Genomic DNA, 19,308 nt, shown 5'->3' with positions numbered 1-19,308 from the left:
AAAAAGAAAAGGAAATAGCAACTATTTAAAATATTTCTTCATGTTCTTTCAACAAGGATTAATATGGAAGGTGAATATCTCCACAGCTGACTGCTGTGCTTGGTGCTGAAATAATTTGTGGTTGGATCAGTTTTCACACTCGTCATCAGTTGTTTGGAACTTTGCATTATTTAAACACAAAGTAGAGCTTCATATTCATGATTTCCTGAATTACACATTCTGTTCCATAACTGGGGTTCCACAGAGCAGTTAGCACATGAACCTTCACTGCTTGGACAATGAAGAACAAGTTGCTGTACATGACATTTCCTCTTTGAATAGCTAGAGACAGTAATGCATGAGCTGCAGTTGAAGTCATTAATCTCCTTAGCTATCTAGAAATTAACTGTCATGTACAGCAACTTGTTCTTTGCTACTGCTCCTACATATTTCCCCTCCGCCCAGTCCCAGTTTGTTTTTCATATATATTAAACAAAGACTTATGGAGCTGACATTTTCTGACTGACAGTGTCTTGTTGTCACTTTGGTTGCTGACATGGGATGCTATGTATCCCAGAGATCTGGGTGCTGCAGTTAAAGGGGCCTTGAACAGTAAGTGGTTTGAGACACAGCTAGTTGCTACTGATGCAGGAGGAGGAGCTGTATCATGATTCTGAGGCATTGATTCGCCAATCAGTTCCTCAGGTAACATCACCAAAGGGAAGCTACAGAAAGGGCCTTTGTTACCAAAGACCCTGTTTTTGAGCTGGGGACGTAGTATTCTCAGGAGCATCCCAAAGGTTGATATCATCCCAGTATAATCTCAATTGACCTCTTTCAGTCAGTTAACTGGTTTCCAATAAATTAATTATCTTCGCAGCCAACATCAAGACATCACTTGTCCCCTGGTTTCTGATTGCTGTGCTCAAAGTTTAAAATACAATGTTTATATCTGGTGAAAGGGATAATTTCCATTCAGAAGTGAATGGTGATTTCCAGCCTAACTTTGGCATTTCAAAACAATTGTCAGTGTAGTGGCAGAGAGATTTTATTCAAGTTTTTTAAAAATATAGTACGGGGAGGGAGGGGGAAAGTTGTTATAAATAAGGTGATGTCAATGTACGACATCTTGCCAGGTAACAAGGGTGGGTTTGGGGAAAGTCTGTCGCTTTGAAAAGGACAGACCTGGCAACAGCTCAGCCTCTTGAGGCAAAGTGCTGACTGCCGTGTTCTTACAGAACCTGTTTGCAGCTGCACTAAAATACATCTTGGCCTCATCTTAAAGTACAGTGGGAATTAAACCAAAATGCTCCTTTTACCTTAAGTATTAGCAGAAAGCAAGGATATGAGGTTTCTTGCATACCATGAATGGTAAATACTATTAAAATGCACCAGGGCTGTTTTAATTTAGATATTAATTTATTTATATGCTGTGCTTTTGCCACTTAAGGTGAAATGTGGCTCAGAGTGTAAAATCAAGCCATTGTAAATGACCTTTTAAGTGTAAGCATTCTCTTTCAGTGGCTAATAATTAATGTTATATGTGTTCCAGCCCCTCTGCCCCAAGACCTGGGTAATCACGAAATGTGACTTTTTCTCCATATATTTACAGATGTATGATTTAATACTACTGTGTGCTGCTGACCACGAATTAGAAATCTGCTAAATGAGATCAGCTAAGCTCATGTTAGGTTTGTGCTGTTCAAACTAATGCTGCCAAATGTCTGGCAGAAAATTTTCCCAAAACCAGCTCAGATTGTGACTGTTGATTGGACACTCAGGACTAGGTCTGAATTCACTTATGCCTGTATGAATCAGGATTCATTCCCAATTAACGCTGTGATGTTTTACACATGTGTAACTGCTGTGGGTGAGATTAGAATGACACCTGTAATCTAGTGAATAATTCTGTAGATAGAGTAAATGAAAGTGGATAGAGCACATTAGGATTGTTGTTGGCTTCTGGGGTAGTACTTGGTCATTCCCTGATTCTTCTTATTGGCTTCCAGAGCTACAACTGCACATTTTTTCTGCCTCTCAAGAACCCAGGAAGATTTCTGAAAAGGAAGAGTGGCCATGGTGCTACTGGACCTGAAATAGAAGAGAAAGGGAACAACAGAAAGACATAAGGGGAGTAGAGAGATGGGGGATAGAAAGAATGGAGCAAAGAATGGAGAAGAGGAGGGAGAAGGAAAAGAAAAATGAAAAAATTGGAAGATAGAAAAGGAAGAAGAGACAAGGATGTACAAAGAGGCAAAAGGAACTAGGATTAAGAGCAGAAGAGAAGAGGTGGTTAGAGGAGAACAGAAGAAAGACACGTTAAAAACAAGAGAGGAAGGAAGTGAGAGAACCTTGCCAAACTTGTAAATGCTGTTTTTCTTTTTGTTTCTGTTTTAAATAAAGTATGTTCCTTGCTGAGCAGACATTGGAGGCAATCCTCCAGTCTCTCAGTATGTCGACCAGAATTTCACTCCCCAGTGTGGACCTACATGCCTATGAGATAATAGTGAAAATACCCGAGATTTATACTCCTAGCTGTAGGACAGAACTGAAAGAAAATCATGTAACCCTGCAGCTTTCGTCTGATGTACTGGGAAGCAAAGAAGAAATGAACTAGGACTGAGCACTACAGAACAAGTTCAGTGAAGTTTTAATTAATTAAATCTCTCTCATTCCTCTTTTACATTTATTATTAATTCATTTCTCTTCATCCACTTATTCAAGTAAGTCTATACTTAAAAAAACAAATGTAACCCATTAATTTCTGTATATTGCTGAGGGTGCCAATGGAATGCAGTGGTGCTTTTCATGGAGATGGCAGCCTCTCAAGAAGGTTTAGAAGTTTGGATCAGATCAAGACCTAAATAAGGCCATATGTCAGCGCCTCACATTTTCAAAATATGGTTTGCAATCGCAGGTTCACAATAGTTGAATAGTTGTTCATGTGTTCACGCAAGGAAGGCAACTGCAGGCACAAATGGATATGCATGCAAAATTTGCGCGTGTACATTTAAAGGTAAAGACTGTCTTTAAAAAGAAAGTATGGCCCTGAATATTTATGCAAATCTTATCTGAACCTCTTGGATCTGCAAAAGTGAGCTAGAAATTTCATCTTACTTTTGATTCATGCTGCTAGGAAGGGTCTAGCTATAAATACCTCCATCAGCCTTTCTCACAATATATCATCATGTTCGCTTTCAGCTACAGCTCCTGATATTAAAATGTAATAATTTTATATTGTTATAATTATTATTGAAACCTAAAAAAATCTTTGGTTCTGATTTTGTTCAAACCAGAGCACACAGCTCATGGCAAGTAACATATCCTAGTGGCTAGAGCACAAAACTGCAAAGCAAGGTACTTGGGCCCTGTTCCTGCAATTTGTTCCAAGTGGGCAGACCTCTGTGCCAACATGAAGTCCTAGTGGTATCCATTCATCCATGTGGAACATACCCTTGAATTCTGTTTTTAACTTTGCTGGGTTAAGAACATTTGCTGTGTGACCTTGATCAGGTTTCAAATTCTCACCACCTTAGAAGTGTGTCTTAAGATTCCTGGATGAAAGCTACTATATAAAAAGCAGTATTCCTTATTATTAATTTATCCCTAGTTCTCTGAAGTTGCAGTGATAACATACCTTGTGCATGTGACAGCAGTGACAGTTTATTTTTTCTACATGTACTAGATACATTAGGCAGCAGTAAAATAGTTAACATGCTCACTATTATTACTTACATTACAGCAGTGCCTAGCTCAGATCGGGGTCACATTGCCAATGTCGTCATCAATAGACATAGTAAGAAAAAGTCTCGCCCCATAAAGCTTTAATTAGTAATAGATAGGACGGACAAAGGAAGAACTATTAAGCCCATTCTGCAGATGCAGAACTGAAACACACTAAGTATGGGGTAGAGGCAGGAACTAATTTCCTGTTTCCTGAATCTTAGTCCAGTCTCTGAACCACAAAACCATTTGTTCTTCCTCAAAACGGATGGGTTGGCACTGTTCTCAGCTCCTTCAAAGGATCAGTGTTGGAACTGCTCTTGGGAGCTTCTGTTTACTATGAGGTACGTCTGTAATTGCAGTGGGTACTACTGAATTCTCAAAATTGACTCCTTTCCACTTGATTTCCCATATTTGGTTTTAGGCCATGTCTACACTAAAGAGCTTACAGTGGCACCGTTGTACCAGTGCAGCTATGCTGCTGTAAGATCTCTCATGTAGCTTCTCTGTGCCAATGGGAGAGACCTCTCCCGTTGACATAATTAAACCACCCCCAATGAGCTTCAGTAACTATGTTGGCAGGAGAAGCTCTCCCACTAACATAGCACTCTGCATACTACTACTTATGCCGGCGTAACATGTGTCACTCAGGGGTCATTCAGGAGTCTGTGTTTTTCATGCCTCTGAATAACACAAGTTTTGCAGACATCAGTGGTGATATAGATGTGGACTTAGAGTAGCTTGTTTTGGGTGTGGCTGGCCATGCGGTTAAGTTGGGCAGAAAGGACAAAAATGAGGGAAGTTGAGGATTTGCTGCCCAAGGCAGGAGAATGTGTATTTTTTAGCCAGCAGCTTTCATAAATACTACATCATGAGTCTATGAATCCTTCTCTTCACAGGGCTGTTTCATAACACGGCCAACGACTTCCGTTTGAGGCAGCTTTTGTGTACGACTGCAGGAGATTAAAATGATAACACTGCACAAGAACTTTAACTGAACCCATGGAGGGTGGGGGTAAGGCAAAAGTCAGGAGCCTGCTGACTGAGGTTGCCCTCCTTAGTTAAGTAAATTGGAGATGGAGAGTAACAAATCAGCAAGACTTAGAAAGAGAGAGTGGATGGAATTAGTCACTGTAGGGGGAAGATTGCAATCTGTAACCAAATACTGCTATACATCAGGCCTTTCATGAGCTTTTGAAATAGGTCTATGAATTTAGATTGTTTCTGAAAGTCATATGAGCCATACTGTATTGTACTATCCCACTGTGAGCCCTGAAATCAATCCATTGCTGTTTCCAGTTCTAGAAAAGGATATGGTGTTAATATCAATGCACTATCTGTATTCTTCTCACATTTTTTCACTTGCTGAGTTTGTTGATGGGAAGTGTGGAGGGAGGGAGTGGCTGGCTCAGGGAGAGAAAAGGACACATGCTCCAACAGCTACATTGTCTGTGCATCTCCTCAAATAAACAACCTCCTCTGCATGGAGGAGACTAGCCATTTAAATTATTGTATGTATTTTAAAAATACATGAGCATTACACTTTCATTTTTCTTCATAGGGAAGAATAGGTTTGATTTTTTTGGCATGAAGATTTCAGGTGCATGCCCACTTTTTTCCATCTGTGAGCACTAAATGCCACAGTAGTTTCAAAAGTCCTGTGTTTTTCATCTGCCTAATGACTCTTCTGTAGAATTGATAGTTTAAAAAAATGTCTACGCCACATTTCTGATTCCAGACTGCAGTTCATGTTCTTCCATCTAGTTGCCTAAGTACCTGGATGTCTAATTTAATAATGAGATTTTTATCTTATTTTTTTCCCTTTACCAAGGCTGGCAGACAGAAGCCATCCCTCTTGTCTTCCCCCACCCTGTAGAATTTAGCTAATGGATTTCTAATGTAATTTGAACTTCTGCGGAGATCAATCAGTCACATATAAAAGAATTTATGGATCTTGAAAAATTGGCCATAGACATAATCAGATAACTAGTGCTGGGCAAATAACAGTGGTCATTAAGATCCAAGGAAGAAAGTAGTGAATTGGGGCTTTTAAGTAACACTTGTTCATAGAAAAGGTATAGTTGTGTATCCACCTTTTGACCTGTGGTATTAATAGTTGCCTGAGGTGAATTCAGATACTTGGGGTGAAATTCAGGCCCTATTGGTCAATGGCAAAACTCCCATTGACTTCAATAGGACCAGGATTTCACTCTTGCCATTTTCTGGATGTCATGACTTCTGTGTGCTTTCTCCTTCATGTTTGCTTCAGATTTTGTGCTGTTGATTATAAATGTGTCATCTAGAGTAATTCTGCACATTGAAGAAGAAGCTGAGGGATTCAGGTTTTTTCCCCCTTTACATGTACAATGAGTTTGGGGTGACCAGATGTCCCAATTTTATAGGGACAGTGCCAATATTTGGGGCTTTGTCTTATATTGGCACCTATTACACCTGCCCACATCCTGATTTTTCATATTTGCTATCTGGTCACCCTAAATGAGTTGGAGTGTTAATGGTCAAGGTATTTATATATGGTTCTCCTCACTATAGTACTTGATTGCCTCAGGCTACCCATGTGAGGTAGGGAAGTATTATTATCTCCATTTATCACATGGGGTCGTGAGCACAGAGATTATGTGATATCTATTTCCTGAATACCAGTGCTTTAGCACAAGGCCATTACACTGAGTCAGTTTTTCAGGCACAGGTAAGTATCCAGAGTATGATCCCACTAAAGAGATCCGCTTTCCATTGCAGGTTGCTCATGTTTTGATGGAGATCCACAATGTCCCTCCGGACTTCAGCTGCCTTAATTATGTAAAGTTTTTACCACTACCTCAAACTCAGAAAAAGAGTGGTCTTAAAAGCAGCCGCAGCTCCCTGGATAGAAGGAACCTGGAGGGAAATATGCAGAATTTTTTTAGGTTTAGGAAGATGGTGGTAAAAATATTCACTCGGCAGAGCTAGAAGACTGAATTTATGACCCTAAAATGCTGGCTTGCAAACTCCAGCTGTCTTCTCATTCTATTCATTCTGTATATGTTTTTATACTGTGCTCACCAACATAGTATCTGAGCTCCTTCTAGCAGTGCATTAAGCAATATGACTAACATCTGTCATGTGGTTTGTTCTCTCGTCTTCTCTCCATGTTACTATGTATTTCTGTTAAATAAGGCAAGGTAAAGAATTTCACCTTACACTTGGAGAGGAAAGTGGTGAAGTTTGTGATGATCCTTTGATTCTGCGGGAGTTTGTTCTCACTCCCAGGAAAGTTCTTTCTCCTGCACTGATAAGTTTTACCCTTATTGCGAAGAGTTCCACTGTGTCAGAGGAGTGGAGTTGTTACCTAGTGTCCTCATCCCAGATCTTTAGATGGTTAGTTATGTTGGGCCCACATCTTGGAGCACCTTGAAGATAAGGACCAAGACCTTGAACTTGATTCAGAATTCAAAAGGGAAGCCAGTGTAGATAGATGAGGACAGGGTGTGACATGGTTATAGTAAAAAGAACAGGAGTACTTGTGGCACCTTGGAGACTAACAAATTTATTTGAGCATAAGCTTTGGTGGGCTACAGACTAACACGGCTGCTACTCTGAAACCTGTGGTTATAGTAGTCTGTGTTACTGAGAAGATGCGCTGCAGCGTTCTGAACTAGCTGGTGATTCCTAATTGCTGAAGGCTTTGTGCCCAAAAACAAAACTCATGAAATAAGAAAACATGTGTAAAGTGCAACATAAATTTACAGGTCCTCTGGCTTGGAGGACACGATGGGATTCCTTTCAGCAAACAGCAGTTCTCAACCCCTGCCGTCTCGATAGACCAACATATCAAATGACATTCTGCCATATGGAATGATTTTACAGGTGATCCCAACATCCGCATGTGCACAGATGAGGATATATAGTTTAGATCTAGCATCTCTTCCAGTATGTGGGTGTATCATGGAAATTTATATTTGGAAGGGCAAGATCAACCCTTTAATTTGCTAATTTTATTCACTGTAACACATTTGGTTTGTTGACATGGCATCCAGATAAAGAACTGGAATCTGAATGTCTAACTCTAAAAGTACGCACACAGTTAACCATCTTCAAGTTTTGCCAGAGTTGTGTGCTTTGGAATATTCCCAAGAAATATGTTTCTAGTGCGTGCTGGGAATGTAATTTGCATGTTATAAAATGCATGCTACCTTCTAACCACAAAGGTTACGTTAAGTCTTGTCTTTCATCTTCATGTAAATATGGCAGGCGTTGTCCTAAGTGACAGAATGCCTGAAGGGGACTTCAGAATGAATAGGTTTAACAAAAACTATTGTAGCCTAAGCCTTGTCCATCTTTAATTAGTTATCAAGGTTAGAAGAGGGGTCAAGAGCCTGAAGCTGCTTCAGGACTAATGTGTCAAAGAAAAGTGAAGTGTAACACTGAAAAGGAAATGATGCTCCTTGGAGGTTTAATAATTTTTTGACCTTATGTCAGCCATTATGACTACTAATGGAAGCTGGGGCAGAAATGTTTCAAATTAAACTTTGCATTGCAGGTGGTTTCGATTGAATCCTATGCCATCAACTTTGGGATACAGCCTCTTCAATACTACAGTCCAAATGGGGAAAAAATATGTTTAGTTTTACAAGCTACCCACAAAGAAGGAATCTTATGTTGTGATCCACAAATCCTATTACTGTTCATACATTGTATTGCATGTTTTCTTCCCTCCCAATCAAATATTCATTATTTAAAGGGAGACAATAAAAAATATTAATGAGATGCGGCTAAACTGCTCATAACGTCCACATCTAACTTGAGTAGTGTCAGTTTTCTAATTAGATAAAGTGCTGGAGGTCACACTTTTGGAAGGAGGTGCATGTGCCGGGTTAACGAAATACTTCAATGTCACTCTCTGTGTTTTTGTTGCATGAGAGACCAAGAGAGATAACGTTTCAGACACAATTTGTGACCCACTTTCTTTTTCTTTTAAAACTTAAATATTTTATTAGTTATAAGCAAATACAAAGAAAAGGTGACTGTACAAAAGACTATAATATACAGCCCTGTAATAATTAGAAGTAAGTTTTATCAGCATCATTTCTAGTTTGCTCAAGCGTAGTTGGGATTTTTTTCAGATACTGTACTTTTGATAACCTGACTCAGTAACCAGCCCAGTTCTGTACAGAAGCTCTAAAGAGGCAGACTATCTAATTTTCCAAGTAAAATGTTGATGAACACAACTTCCCAGAATTCACACACTAGGCTACAATCCTGGCTTAAGAGTTCAAACAAACTGAAACCTTTGTGCTTTGCAGCTTGGTTAATCCTTTATCTTTGTAACAAATGGAGGGGAGTATGACTGTTTCGATGATACAAGTAAGCATAGAATTCTGATCTTTGTAGCATTTTATATTTACTTCTCACTTATTTTGCATAGCTGTAAATGACTATGCAGAATACAAGGTGGTGGAGAATCTAGGCCTGCAAGTCATTATCATATATTGGAAAAGTCAATATTATATATTTGTGTCATGAACGGTCATCACAATCATCTTTTAAAGAAAAAAAAATGCCCCAACATGTCTTTGATATTCAACTTTTCAAACATCTTGGGCCAGATCCTTCTCTGTTGTAAATCAGTCTATATCCGTTGAAGAGCTGGCTCAATCTTTTCTCTATCGATAGCATTAAGACAACAACACACACAAAAAAAGGAGGCGTCCTTGTGGCACCTTCCACTTTGATACCTGGCCCTATCAGGAAGTGTGTTGCCACATATCCTTGTTTTTCCAGGGATACCTGGGCAGGAGGATCCCAAAAGGAAAAAATGGGGAGGAGTGTTAGGATATAGATATTCAGGCCTTTCTGTAAAGGCCTACACTTTAAGAATTTAGGTATATGTTTATCATTTAGCTAGTTATAGAGATAGAAAAGAAAGAATCTGTATAAGGGCTTTCTTTCATTGTGACAGTCTGAGGCCCTGTTCTTAGGCTAATGCCTTTGGCTAAGCAGTGGGAGCAGCCATAAGCTGGGAATCGTATGGACGTCCTCACATTCCAAACTAGTCATTTTGAAATAAGGCAATCTGGGGCTGTTAGGAAGGTGATCCGATCTATCACCTCCAGAGAAAGGGAAGAGCCTAGAAGATGTAAAAGGAAATTTAGTTTGATAGTTTTCTGTTCGGTAAGAACTCACTTATCAATAGACACACCTGGGAAATCCTTATGTCTTTATAGATGTAGTTATGAAATCCTCACTTCTGTATTATTTTGTTGTTATAGTTCCCACTTTGCTATTGTTTATTTGCATGGTCCATGTCTGGTTCTGTGATTTTCTGTCCGCTGTATAATTAATTTTGCTAGGTGTAAACTAATTACGGTGGTGGGATATAATTGGTCAGCTAATCGTGTTACACAATGTTAGGATTGGTTAGGTAAATTTCAGTAGAATGTTTGGTTACGGTATAGTTAAGAATATTATTATATAAATTAGAGGCAAAAAGGAAGTAAGTTGGGATTCGAAAATAAGGAAAAAGAAACTTAGATTTAAGCTTGCTGGAAGTTCACCCCAATAAACATTGAATTGTTTGCACCTTCAGACTTCAGTATTGTTGTTCTCTGTTCATGCGAGAAGGACCAGGGAAGTGGGAGAGTGAAGTAATAAGCTCTCTAACATCCTGACCATCTAGCACCACAAGGACTCCTTGTTGTTTTTGCTGATACAGACTAACACGGCTACCACTCTGAAATCTAACATAAAAAAAGAAACTTGCAGACATCTCCATTAGGTCTTGTAGAGATAAAAATTATCATGACTGTACTTGCCCAAATGAACAATTTTATTTCCTCCTATAATACAGGCTGGATTTCCCTTGTCTTGTCTGTAACCTCATTAAGAACTAATGTTTACCTAGGCTGAATGCAGTGCTAACAAGTACATTTATGGCTATATATGCCATCTCTTACTTGTTTCAATAAGAGCCTCAAGTCAGACGCAGTTTGTCCTGAGCCAGTGGTGGACTTTGTTAACAGAGCCTTCATTTACATATTTGTATCTGTATATACCACAATGAGTCTGTCTTGAATTACCAATATGACACCTTGAGCAATGTCCCTCCCTTAGAAGAACACAAGGTACACCTTGAAGGGATAGATTTAGGGTCGTCTGCTCCTCCCAATCTAATCAATGGCAAAGCTCCCATAGGCTTTAGTAGGTTGAGGAGCAGGCTGTTAGTTATAATTATTAATTAAATGTGATTAGGGGATGACATGTGCTTTATGAACAGCATTAATTAACCTTACAAGTTGTCCTATAAAATCAGGATGTATAAAATAATGAAAAAGGCCTTTTTCTTCCTTTATCTGGGATTGATTCTCCTCTCTCTTGCAGTGGTGTAAATCAGGAGTAATTGCACTGAAGTTAGCTTTTCAGGGAAGTCAGTGGTGTTACACCAGTTTTACACTTCTGTAAGTGAGAGGAAAATCAGGCCCTTTGATTTTTTTTCTAGACATTAATTGATGATAATAAGGCTGTAACATAATACACTCCAGAAGAAAAGCAGAGAGAAAAAGAAAGGAGATTCAGCTCAAGCAAATTACATTTGAATACTGCAAAGAAGTTGGTTGCAAAGAAGTGTCTGCATTGGCAGCATGAGCTTGACTAGTTAATATTGAGGGTATGTCTACATCTACAATTTTGCAGCGCTGGTTGTTACAGCTGTATTAGTACAGCTGTATAGGGCCAGCGCTGCAGAGTGGCCACACTTACAGCAACCAGCGCTGCAAGTGGTGTTAGATGTGGCCACACTACAGCGCTGTTGGGCGGCTTCAAGGGGGGTTCGGGGAACGCGAGAGCAAACCGGGGAAGGAGACCAGCTTCGCCGCGGTTTGCTCTCGCGTTCCCCGAACCCCCCTGCAAACCGCAGGGAAGGAGACCTGCTTGCACGGGGGTTCGGGGAACGCGAGAGCAAACCGGGGAAGGAGACCAGCTTCGCCGCGGTTTGCTCTCGCGTTCCCCGAACCCCCCTGCAAACCGCAGGGAAGGAGACCTGCTTGCACGGGGGTTCGGGGAACGCGAGAGCAAACCGGGGAAGGAGACCAGCTTCGCCGCGGTTTGCTCTCGCGTTCCCCGAACCCCCCTGCAAACCGCAGGGAAGGAGACCTGCTTGCACGGGGGTTCGGGGAACGCGAGAGCAAACCGGGGAAGGAGACCAGCTTCCCCGCGGTTTGCTCTCGCGTTCCCCGAACCCCCCTGCAAACCGCAGGGAAGGAGACCTGCTTGCACGGGGGTTCGGGGAACGCGAGAGCAAACCGGGGAAGGAGACCAGCTTCCCCGCGGTTTGCTCTCGCGTTCCCCGAACCCCCCTGCAAACCGCAGGGAAGGAGACCTGCTTGCACGGGGGTTCGGGGAACGCGAGAGCAAACCGGGGAAGGAGACCAGCTTCGCCGCGGTTTGCTCTCGCGTTCCCCGAACCCCCCTGCAAACCGCAGGGAAGGAGACCTGCTTGCACGGGGGTTCGGGGAACGCGAGAGCAAACCGGGGAAGGAGACCTGCTTGATTACCAGAGGCTTCCTCAGGTATGCTGGGATACCTGCTTATTCCACGGAGGTCAAGAAAAGCGCTGGTAAGTGTCTACACTTGATTACCAGCGCTGGATCACCAGCGCTGGATCCTCTACACCCGAGACAAAACGGGAGTACGGCCAGCGCTGCAAACAGGGAGTTGCAGCGCTGGTGGTGCCCTGCAGATGTGTACACCTCCTAAGTTGCAGCGCTGTAACCCCCTCATCAGCGCTGCAACTTTGTGATGTAGACAAGCCCTCCGTTTCTTTCATTCTGAATTCTTCTGTTTTCTGTTTTAAAACCTACCATGTCCCATGCAGTTTAATTGACAGAGGTAGCCCTTGTGAAACTGGAAGCCAGATTCTCCTCTGTCTTGCACCTGACATCAGGGGCGATGGATTCTTTGTAAAAGTGGGGAGGGCATGAGGCCCTACCCCTCCATGGCCCCACCCCTGCCCCATCTCTTCCCCCCAAGGCCCTGCCCCCTCAGACAAGCCAGAAGTCGAAGCCTGACTGTGGAGCCCAGGCCCCTCCACCTGCCCAGTGTGAGGGAGCCCAAGAGCAGCCCCTGGCGCATATCCCTGCCCCCTGGGTCCAGCACCCAGGGCAGGTGGTGCGTCTGCAGCCCCCCACAACTGTCCACATGGCTCCTATGCTGTCTCAGCTTCCAGCCTGGACTGGGCATGGGGCCTGGCCAAAGAGCCGCAGCCGGGCCATGGTAAGAGCCACCTGGGGAGCCGCAAACCCTCAAGGTGCTCTGGGTGGTGGGTCTGGGGGTGGGGACACAGGCCAGGGGCTGCTCTCGGACCCCTACACCCTGGGCAGGTGGAGGGGCCCGGGCTCCTCACAGCTGGGGGAGGGGGGTGGGAGGGTAGGGCATCAGAGGAAAGAAGTGGGGCAGGGAGCTGGGCCCATTGCGAAAAGTGGACTGACCTGCCTGTCCACTTTGAAAAGTGGGAGGGCCATGGCCCCTTCCCCCCCCCACCCCCACCCAGCTTACATAGTCTTTTACATCTCTGAAGAGAGAATGCAAAGTAGGGTAAAATGCAATATCCAGGAAATGAAGCCTCAATCCCATTGTTCAAGCAGATCTACTGCATGTTGGGAGCACCAGCAATAGACTTTTACAACAACTGAACTTTCCTGATCTTGGATTCAGGCTCTCGATCCTAAAGTCAGCAATGATAAGTGGGAATGTAACTGCTGCGAGGAGCAAGTATAGTGCTTCTCTTGCCTTCCTCTTCTTCCCAGAGTTCTGAGTTAGGCTGAGCTGGCAAAGTAGAGGTAATCATACTAGCCCTTACGTGTCATAGATGCCCTTAGTCTTCACAGTTAACAAACTTGTCACTGGACCATCCCTGGAAACTGTTTCTCCTCACTCACCATTGATCCAGAGTCCAAAGTCCTTTTCTCATTCAGAGCAGCTTGGAGACTTCTAGATGAGGCCTTCTCCGCTGAAGTGTGGACCTTGAAGCTGCAGAATGCTGTCTTCTGCTGATAAATTAGCAATACTGGTGTTTGCTGGGCCACTAAGAAGAATAACTCACTTGTTCACCGCACAATATCTTATATTTCCTCCTTGAAGGGCTTTAAAAAGGCCTCTACACCAGTACCCTTCAGAGGTGAGGGGGTTATAGCATGGCAGAGATGTTAGTTCCCATTCTTATGGTAGGAATTGTTTGTTTGTTTTTGCTGAAGAGCCCCCAGGATCATCTAGTGACTTCTCAATGTATTTCTCTCTCATTTTCCAACTGTCCCCCATTTAGACCCCTGTGGGAAGTCCCCCTAAACTACTATATGCTAAGGTGATGCTTTTCATCAGAAACATGGGAGAATTCAGTTCTTTCCTGAGAACTTATATCTTTTGTCTCTGACCAGAATTCATCCTGAAGCAGTATTGCCAACTTCAAGAGATCAAAAATAACAAGTTGGACCCCCAAAAATAGTCAGATTGGCCCCAAAATCATGACATTTTAAAAAGAGATTGTATTGTATTTTTTAGGACAGTCTCTTGGTTCTTAGGGCAGTCTGCCCATCCGCAGGGTGTGTGTATGTGACAATTAGTTTTGCCCACTCTTCCACATGTACTGTGATTCCACAGGTAATTTTTGGGCCCTGCTGCAGCTCTCACCTCCACATCTGCCTGTCTTCTGCCCAGCAATTAAGCCTGTCTCCCTGTCCCCAATCAGTTCTCTCCCCACCCAACCCTCACTCAGTTCAGCCCCCCAGTTCAGTCCCCCAGCCCTCATCATCACCATCCCATCAGTTCATCCCCCCATACCCCATCAACTCCACCACCCTCAGTTCACCTTTCTAGCACTCACCACATCTGTTCAGAATCCACTCTCAGTACAGTTTCCCCAAACCATCAGCCCTCATCATCCTCACTTCAGCTCCCCTGCAGTCCCTAGCCTCATTTCTGCTCCTTAGGGTTCTTCACTCTCCACAAGTTTGGGAGAGGGTTGCAGTGGGATCCCCTCTCTCACTTTTCAGGCTGACAGGGAAGCAGCCACTTGGGGCTGATAGCTGGACAGAGCCCTGGCCATGGCTGGAATGGCTGACAGGATTTCTAAGTGGAAATATGCCTCACTTTTAGAACTCAATGTCAGGATTTTTTTTTCCTGAATTGATTCAACTGTCTACTTGAGGGTTGCCCTCCTCCCTCTCAGATGAAGTTTCTCTTCCCTGCTGGGGTGTAGCCATGCTGTCTCTTCCCCCTACTTGTTAGCTTGATAGCTCTGTTTATCTGGTATGTAAATGAATTCTCATTGTCTTTCAAAGTACTTTGGAGAAATCACATTCCTTTGTTTAGGGTGGGGTAATTCCTGTTTGACTGGAAGCACATTTGTGCTGCCACCAGCTGGGGCTCCAGGCACCAGCGCTCCAAGCGTGTGCCTGGGGCAGCAAGCCGCAGGGGGCACTCTGCAGCTCACACCGAGGGCAGCAGACAGGCAGCCTTCGGTGGCTTGTCTGCGGGAGGTCCGCCGGACCCACAGATTCGGCGGCAATTCGGCGGTGAGTACCCGGAAGCCATGGGACCGGCGGACCTCCGGCACGCAAGCCACCAAAGGCTGCCTGACTGCCGTGCTTGGGGCGGCAAAAAAGCTAGAGCTGCCCCTGGCTGCCGCTGGGGAAAAAAAAATCCTGACATTTGAGAGTTCTATCACAAAATCGTGAGTGAGGCTCAATTTTACTCAGAGATTGCAACTCTCATGATCAATTCACAAGAGTTGGCATCTCTACTGAGGGGTGAACATTGCATGCTGCATCAAAGACCTGTCATCCTCCCCAGTCTCTGCCTTAACTCTGCTTCTCCACAGTGAGGAGTACTTACATCTCAGAACGTTTACATGTAAGTTTGAAGTTCTGCTTACTTCATTCACAAGAGTTCAGAAAGTTTCCATAATTGTTTGGTGGGCTGCCACATAACCCACCATGATCTCCAGACAAGAGGCTGCAGTGTATTTGTTCACAAGTTCTGACACCAGCCTTCCAAACAGGTCAAATATCACTTTGTTATAAAGGTAACAACTTCCTGGGATGTTTGGGTGATAGTTTCCATTTCCCAGGTATGTAGTGCCACAGTATGGTTGTCTCAGGCCACGTGCATAATGATCTACCAGATGGATCTGTCTACATCTGATGGCTCCTCCACTGGTCATAACAAGGTTTTTCAAATAGAGCCCTGAAGTATGCCCTCCGTCTCTGCGTACTGCTCATTACATCCACGTTTGTCCTTGACTGTCCGTAGGGGTAGGATGGAAGAATAGGGACATATGACAGTGGAACGTTATGCACTGGTAATTCCTTTTACCATAGTCCTCTACACCTACTTTCTATCATTTCATCTGCTTTGAGTTCTCTTGTTCTTGTTTCTCTATTTCTTTCTCACTCTGAAAGGACTAATTCTCATCTGCACTAAGGACTTATTTTCACTACAGCTTCTCCCATTAGCTTAGTTAATTTGTCTCCCTCACAGGCAGTAGCTCTCCCGTAAACATAGTGCTGCCTACAAGGTGGGTTGGTCAGTATAATTATGTCACTCAGGAGTGTGGATTTTTCACACCCCTGAGCAACATAGGTAACTAATAGACGTCTTTAATATGGATCTGGCCTAAGACACGCCTTAACTGCTCTGGCACTATAAAGGGGCTGTAAAGTGGATGTAAATTACTTCACATACAGGGCTCCATTGACAAATTCTTTGCCTCCTTGCTTCCCGTTGATTGGCACCATAATGTTGTTGTCCCTGCCTGCAGGTATATGGGATCTTGGGGAGCAATTACCACACAGGTGGGGTGCCAATTAATTTCTTTATTAAAGGAAAATGGAAGTGGTAGGAATTTAACAGTGAAATGGGATGGTATGGGGTGTATAAGGTGTTTACAATAGACAATGATAAGGGGGGGTTCTTATTGAACAGTGTAGGGAGTTTTAACAGTGGGGTACAGTAAGTGGGATTCAGCACAATGGGATACAGTACAGTCAATAAGCAACTCAACTTTATATAGGAAAAACTCTAGATACAGTGTGGAATGCAAAATAAAATGGTAGCTTCTATATAAAAATGGTATACAAAGTATATTAGAAAAATGGAGGCAATTAATGGGGTGTTATAACCACAAGTAAAATGTGAGTCACAGTGCAATAATACAATATGGGTGATAAGTAAAATTACGCAATGTAGAAAATTACTGACTTAACTTGTGAGGCTGTGATAGCAAGAGTGTACCTAAAAGCTTGGTCAAGAAGTGGGAGGGGGGAGGGGAGTGAGTGATTAGTGGTAACTAATGAGAGGAGAGTGCAGCTGCAAGCAGAGAGAAACTCTGAAGCCCTGTGAGGTGAAGCCCAGAGCAGCAGTCTTCAGGAGCCTGCGGGCTGGAGGTACGGGAGACAAGAGCAGCTGGAGCGCACTTAAGGGGAGTCTGGGAGCAGCAAGAGGGGAGGGCGCTGAACGTGTAAGCGATGGGAAGGCACGTGGAGAATGGGGGAGACGGCTGAGGGGAGAAGCAGGTTGCAGCAGCGGAGAGCACTTCAAGGACGTGGTGGAGCAGCGGGGTGAAGACAAACGGAGCAGTGTGATGGTGATCTTCGGTAGGGGGGCAGCGGAGGAGCGGGGACACGAACACGGGATACAGGGAGAGGCAGCAGAGAGCTGTAAAGAAGGGCTAGAGGGACACCCAAAAAAAAGGGAAAGAAGCAGCAAAGGGTTTGGGAAGTTACACGGGGGGGGAAGCAGCAAGGGGTTACCACAGGGAGACATAGACTCATAGGTCAGAAGAGACCAATCTGATCATCTAGTCTGACCTCCTGCACAAGGCAGGCCACAGAACCCCACCCATCCAATTTTATAACAACCCCTATCCGAGGACCGAGTTATTGAAATCCTCAAAATTGGTTTGAAGACCTCAAGCTGCAGAGAAACCACCAGCAAGCGACCCGTGCCCCACGCTGCAGGGGAAGGCGAAAAACCTCCAGGGCCCCTGCCAATCCGCCCTGGAGGAAAATTCCTTCCCGACCCCAAATATGGCGATCAGCTAAACCCTGAGCATGTGGGCAAGACTCACCAGCCAGCACCTGAGAAGGAATTCTCTGCAGTAACTCAGTTCCCATCCCATCCAACATCTCCCCGCAGACCATTGAGCAGACCTATCTGGTGGTAATCCAAGATCAATTGCCCAAATTAACGATCCTATCATAACATCCCCTCCATATACTTATCAAGCTTTGTCTTAAAACCAGGAAAGTCTTTTGCCCCTACTACTTCCCTCGGAAGGCTGTTCCAGAACTTCACTCCCCTAATGGTTAGAAATCTTTGTCTAATTTCAAGTCTAAACTTCCTAATATCCAGTTTATACCCATTCGTCCTCGTGCCTACATTAGTACTAAACTTAAATAATTCCTCTCCCTCCCTAACGTTAACCCCCCTGATATATTTATATAGAGCAAGCATATCCCCCCGCAGCCTTCTTTTGGCCAGGCTAAACAAGCCAAGCTCTTTGAGTCTCCTTTCATAAGGCAGTTTTTCCATTCCTCGGATCATCCCTGTAGCCCGTCTCTGAACCTGTTCCAGTTTGAATTCATCCTTCTTGAACATGGGACACCAGAACTGCACACAGTATTCCAGATGGGGTCTCACCAACGCCTTATATAACGGTACTAACACCTCCTTATCCTTGCAGGAAATACCCCGCCTGATGCATCCCAAAATCGCATTTGCTTTTTTAACAGCCGTATCACATTGGCGACTCATAGTCATCCTGCTATCAACCAGTACCTCAAGGTCCTTCTCCTCCTCCGTCGCTTCCAACTGATGCGCCCCCAACGTATATCCAAAATTCTTATTATTAATTCCTAAATGCATGACCTTGCACTTTTCACTATTGTATTTCATCCTATTTCTATTACTCCAGTTTACAAGGTGGTTCAGATCTTCCTGAATAGTATCCCTGTCCTTCTCCGTGTTAGCAATACCCCCCAGCTTCGTGTCATCCGCAAACTTTATTAGCACATTCCCGCTCTTTGTGCCAAGGTCAGTAATAAAAAGGTTAAATAAGATCGGTCCCAAAACCGATCCTTGAGGGACTCCACTAGTGACCTCCTTCCAGCCTGACAGTTCACCTTTCAATACGACCCTCTGGAGTCTCCCCTTTAACCAGTTCCTTATCCACCTTACAACTTTCATATTCATTCCCATCTTTTCCAATTTAACTAACAGTTCCCCATGCGGAACCGTGTCGAACGCCTTACTGAAATCTAGGTAAATTATATCTACCGCATTTCCTTTATCTAAGTAATCCGTCACCTTCTCAAAAAAGATCAGACTGGTTTGACACGATCTACCTTTAGTAAATCCGTGTTGCAATTCGTCCCAATTACCATTGACCTCTATGTCCTTAACTACTTTCTCCCTTAAAATTTTTTCCAAGACCTTATATACTACAGACGTCAAGCTAACAGGCCTATAATTACCCGGATCACTTTTATTCCCTTTCTTAAAAATAGGAACTACATTAGCAATCCTCCAGTCATACGGCACAACCCCCGAGTTTATCGATTG

General features: G+C 43.6%; 2 protein-coding genes across 3 annotated transcripts in view; both read left to right on the top strand.

Moving 5' to 3' along the window:
- UNC5C (unc-5 netrin receptor C) overlaps nt 1–19,308 on the top strand; it is a 375,760-nt gene that overhangs the window by 210,512 nt on the left and 145,940 nt on the right. The window lies entirely within an intron of this gene.
- LOC127046667 (uncharacterized) lies at nt 11,368–12,454 on the top strand. Its single transcript, XM_050944061.1, has 2 exons — nt 11,368–11,440; nt 11,473–12,454. The coding sequence occupies exon 2, from the start codon at nt 11,482–11,484 to the stop codon at nt 12,448–12,450; it is 969 nt and encodes a 322-aa protein (XP_050800018.1). The 5' UTR covers nt 11,368–11,440; nt 11,473–11,481; the 3' UTR covers nt 12,451–12,454.

Source organism: Gopherus flavomarginatus, chromosome 3, assembly GCF_025201925.1.
Source record: "Gopherus flavomarginatus isolate rGopFla2 chromosome 3, rGopFla2.mat.asm, whole genome shotgun sequence".
Lineage (NCBI taxonomy): Eukaryota > Metazoa > Chordata > Testudines > Testudinidae > Gopherus > Gopherus flavomarginatus.
Note: the sequence above shows the minus strand (reverse complement) of the source record. Positions and strands in the feature narration are given on the sequence as shown.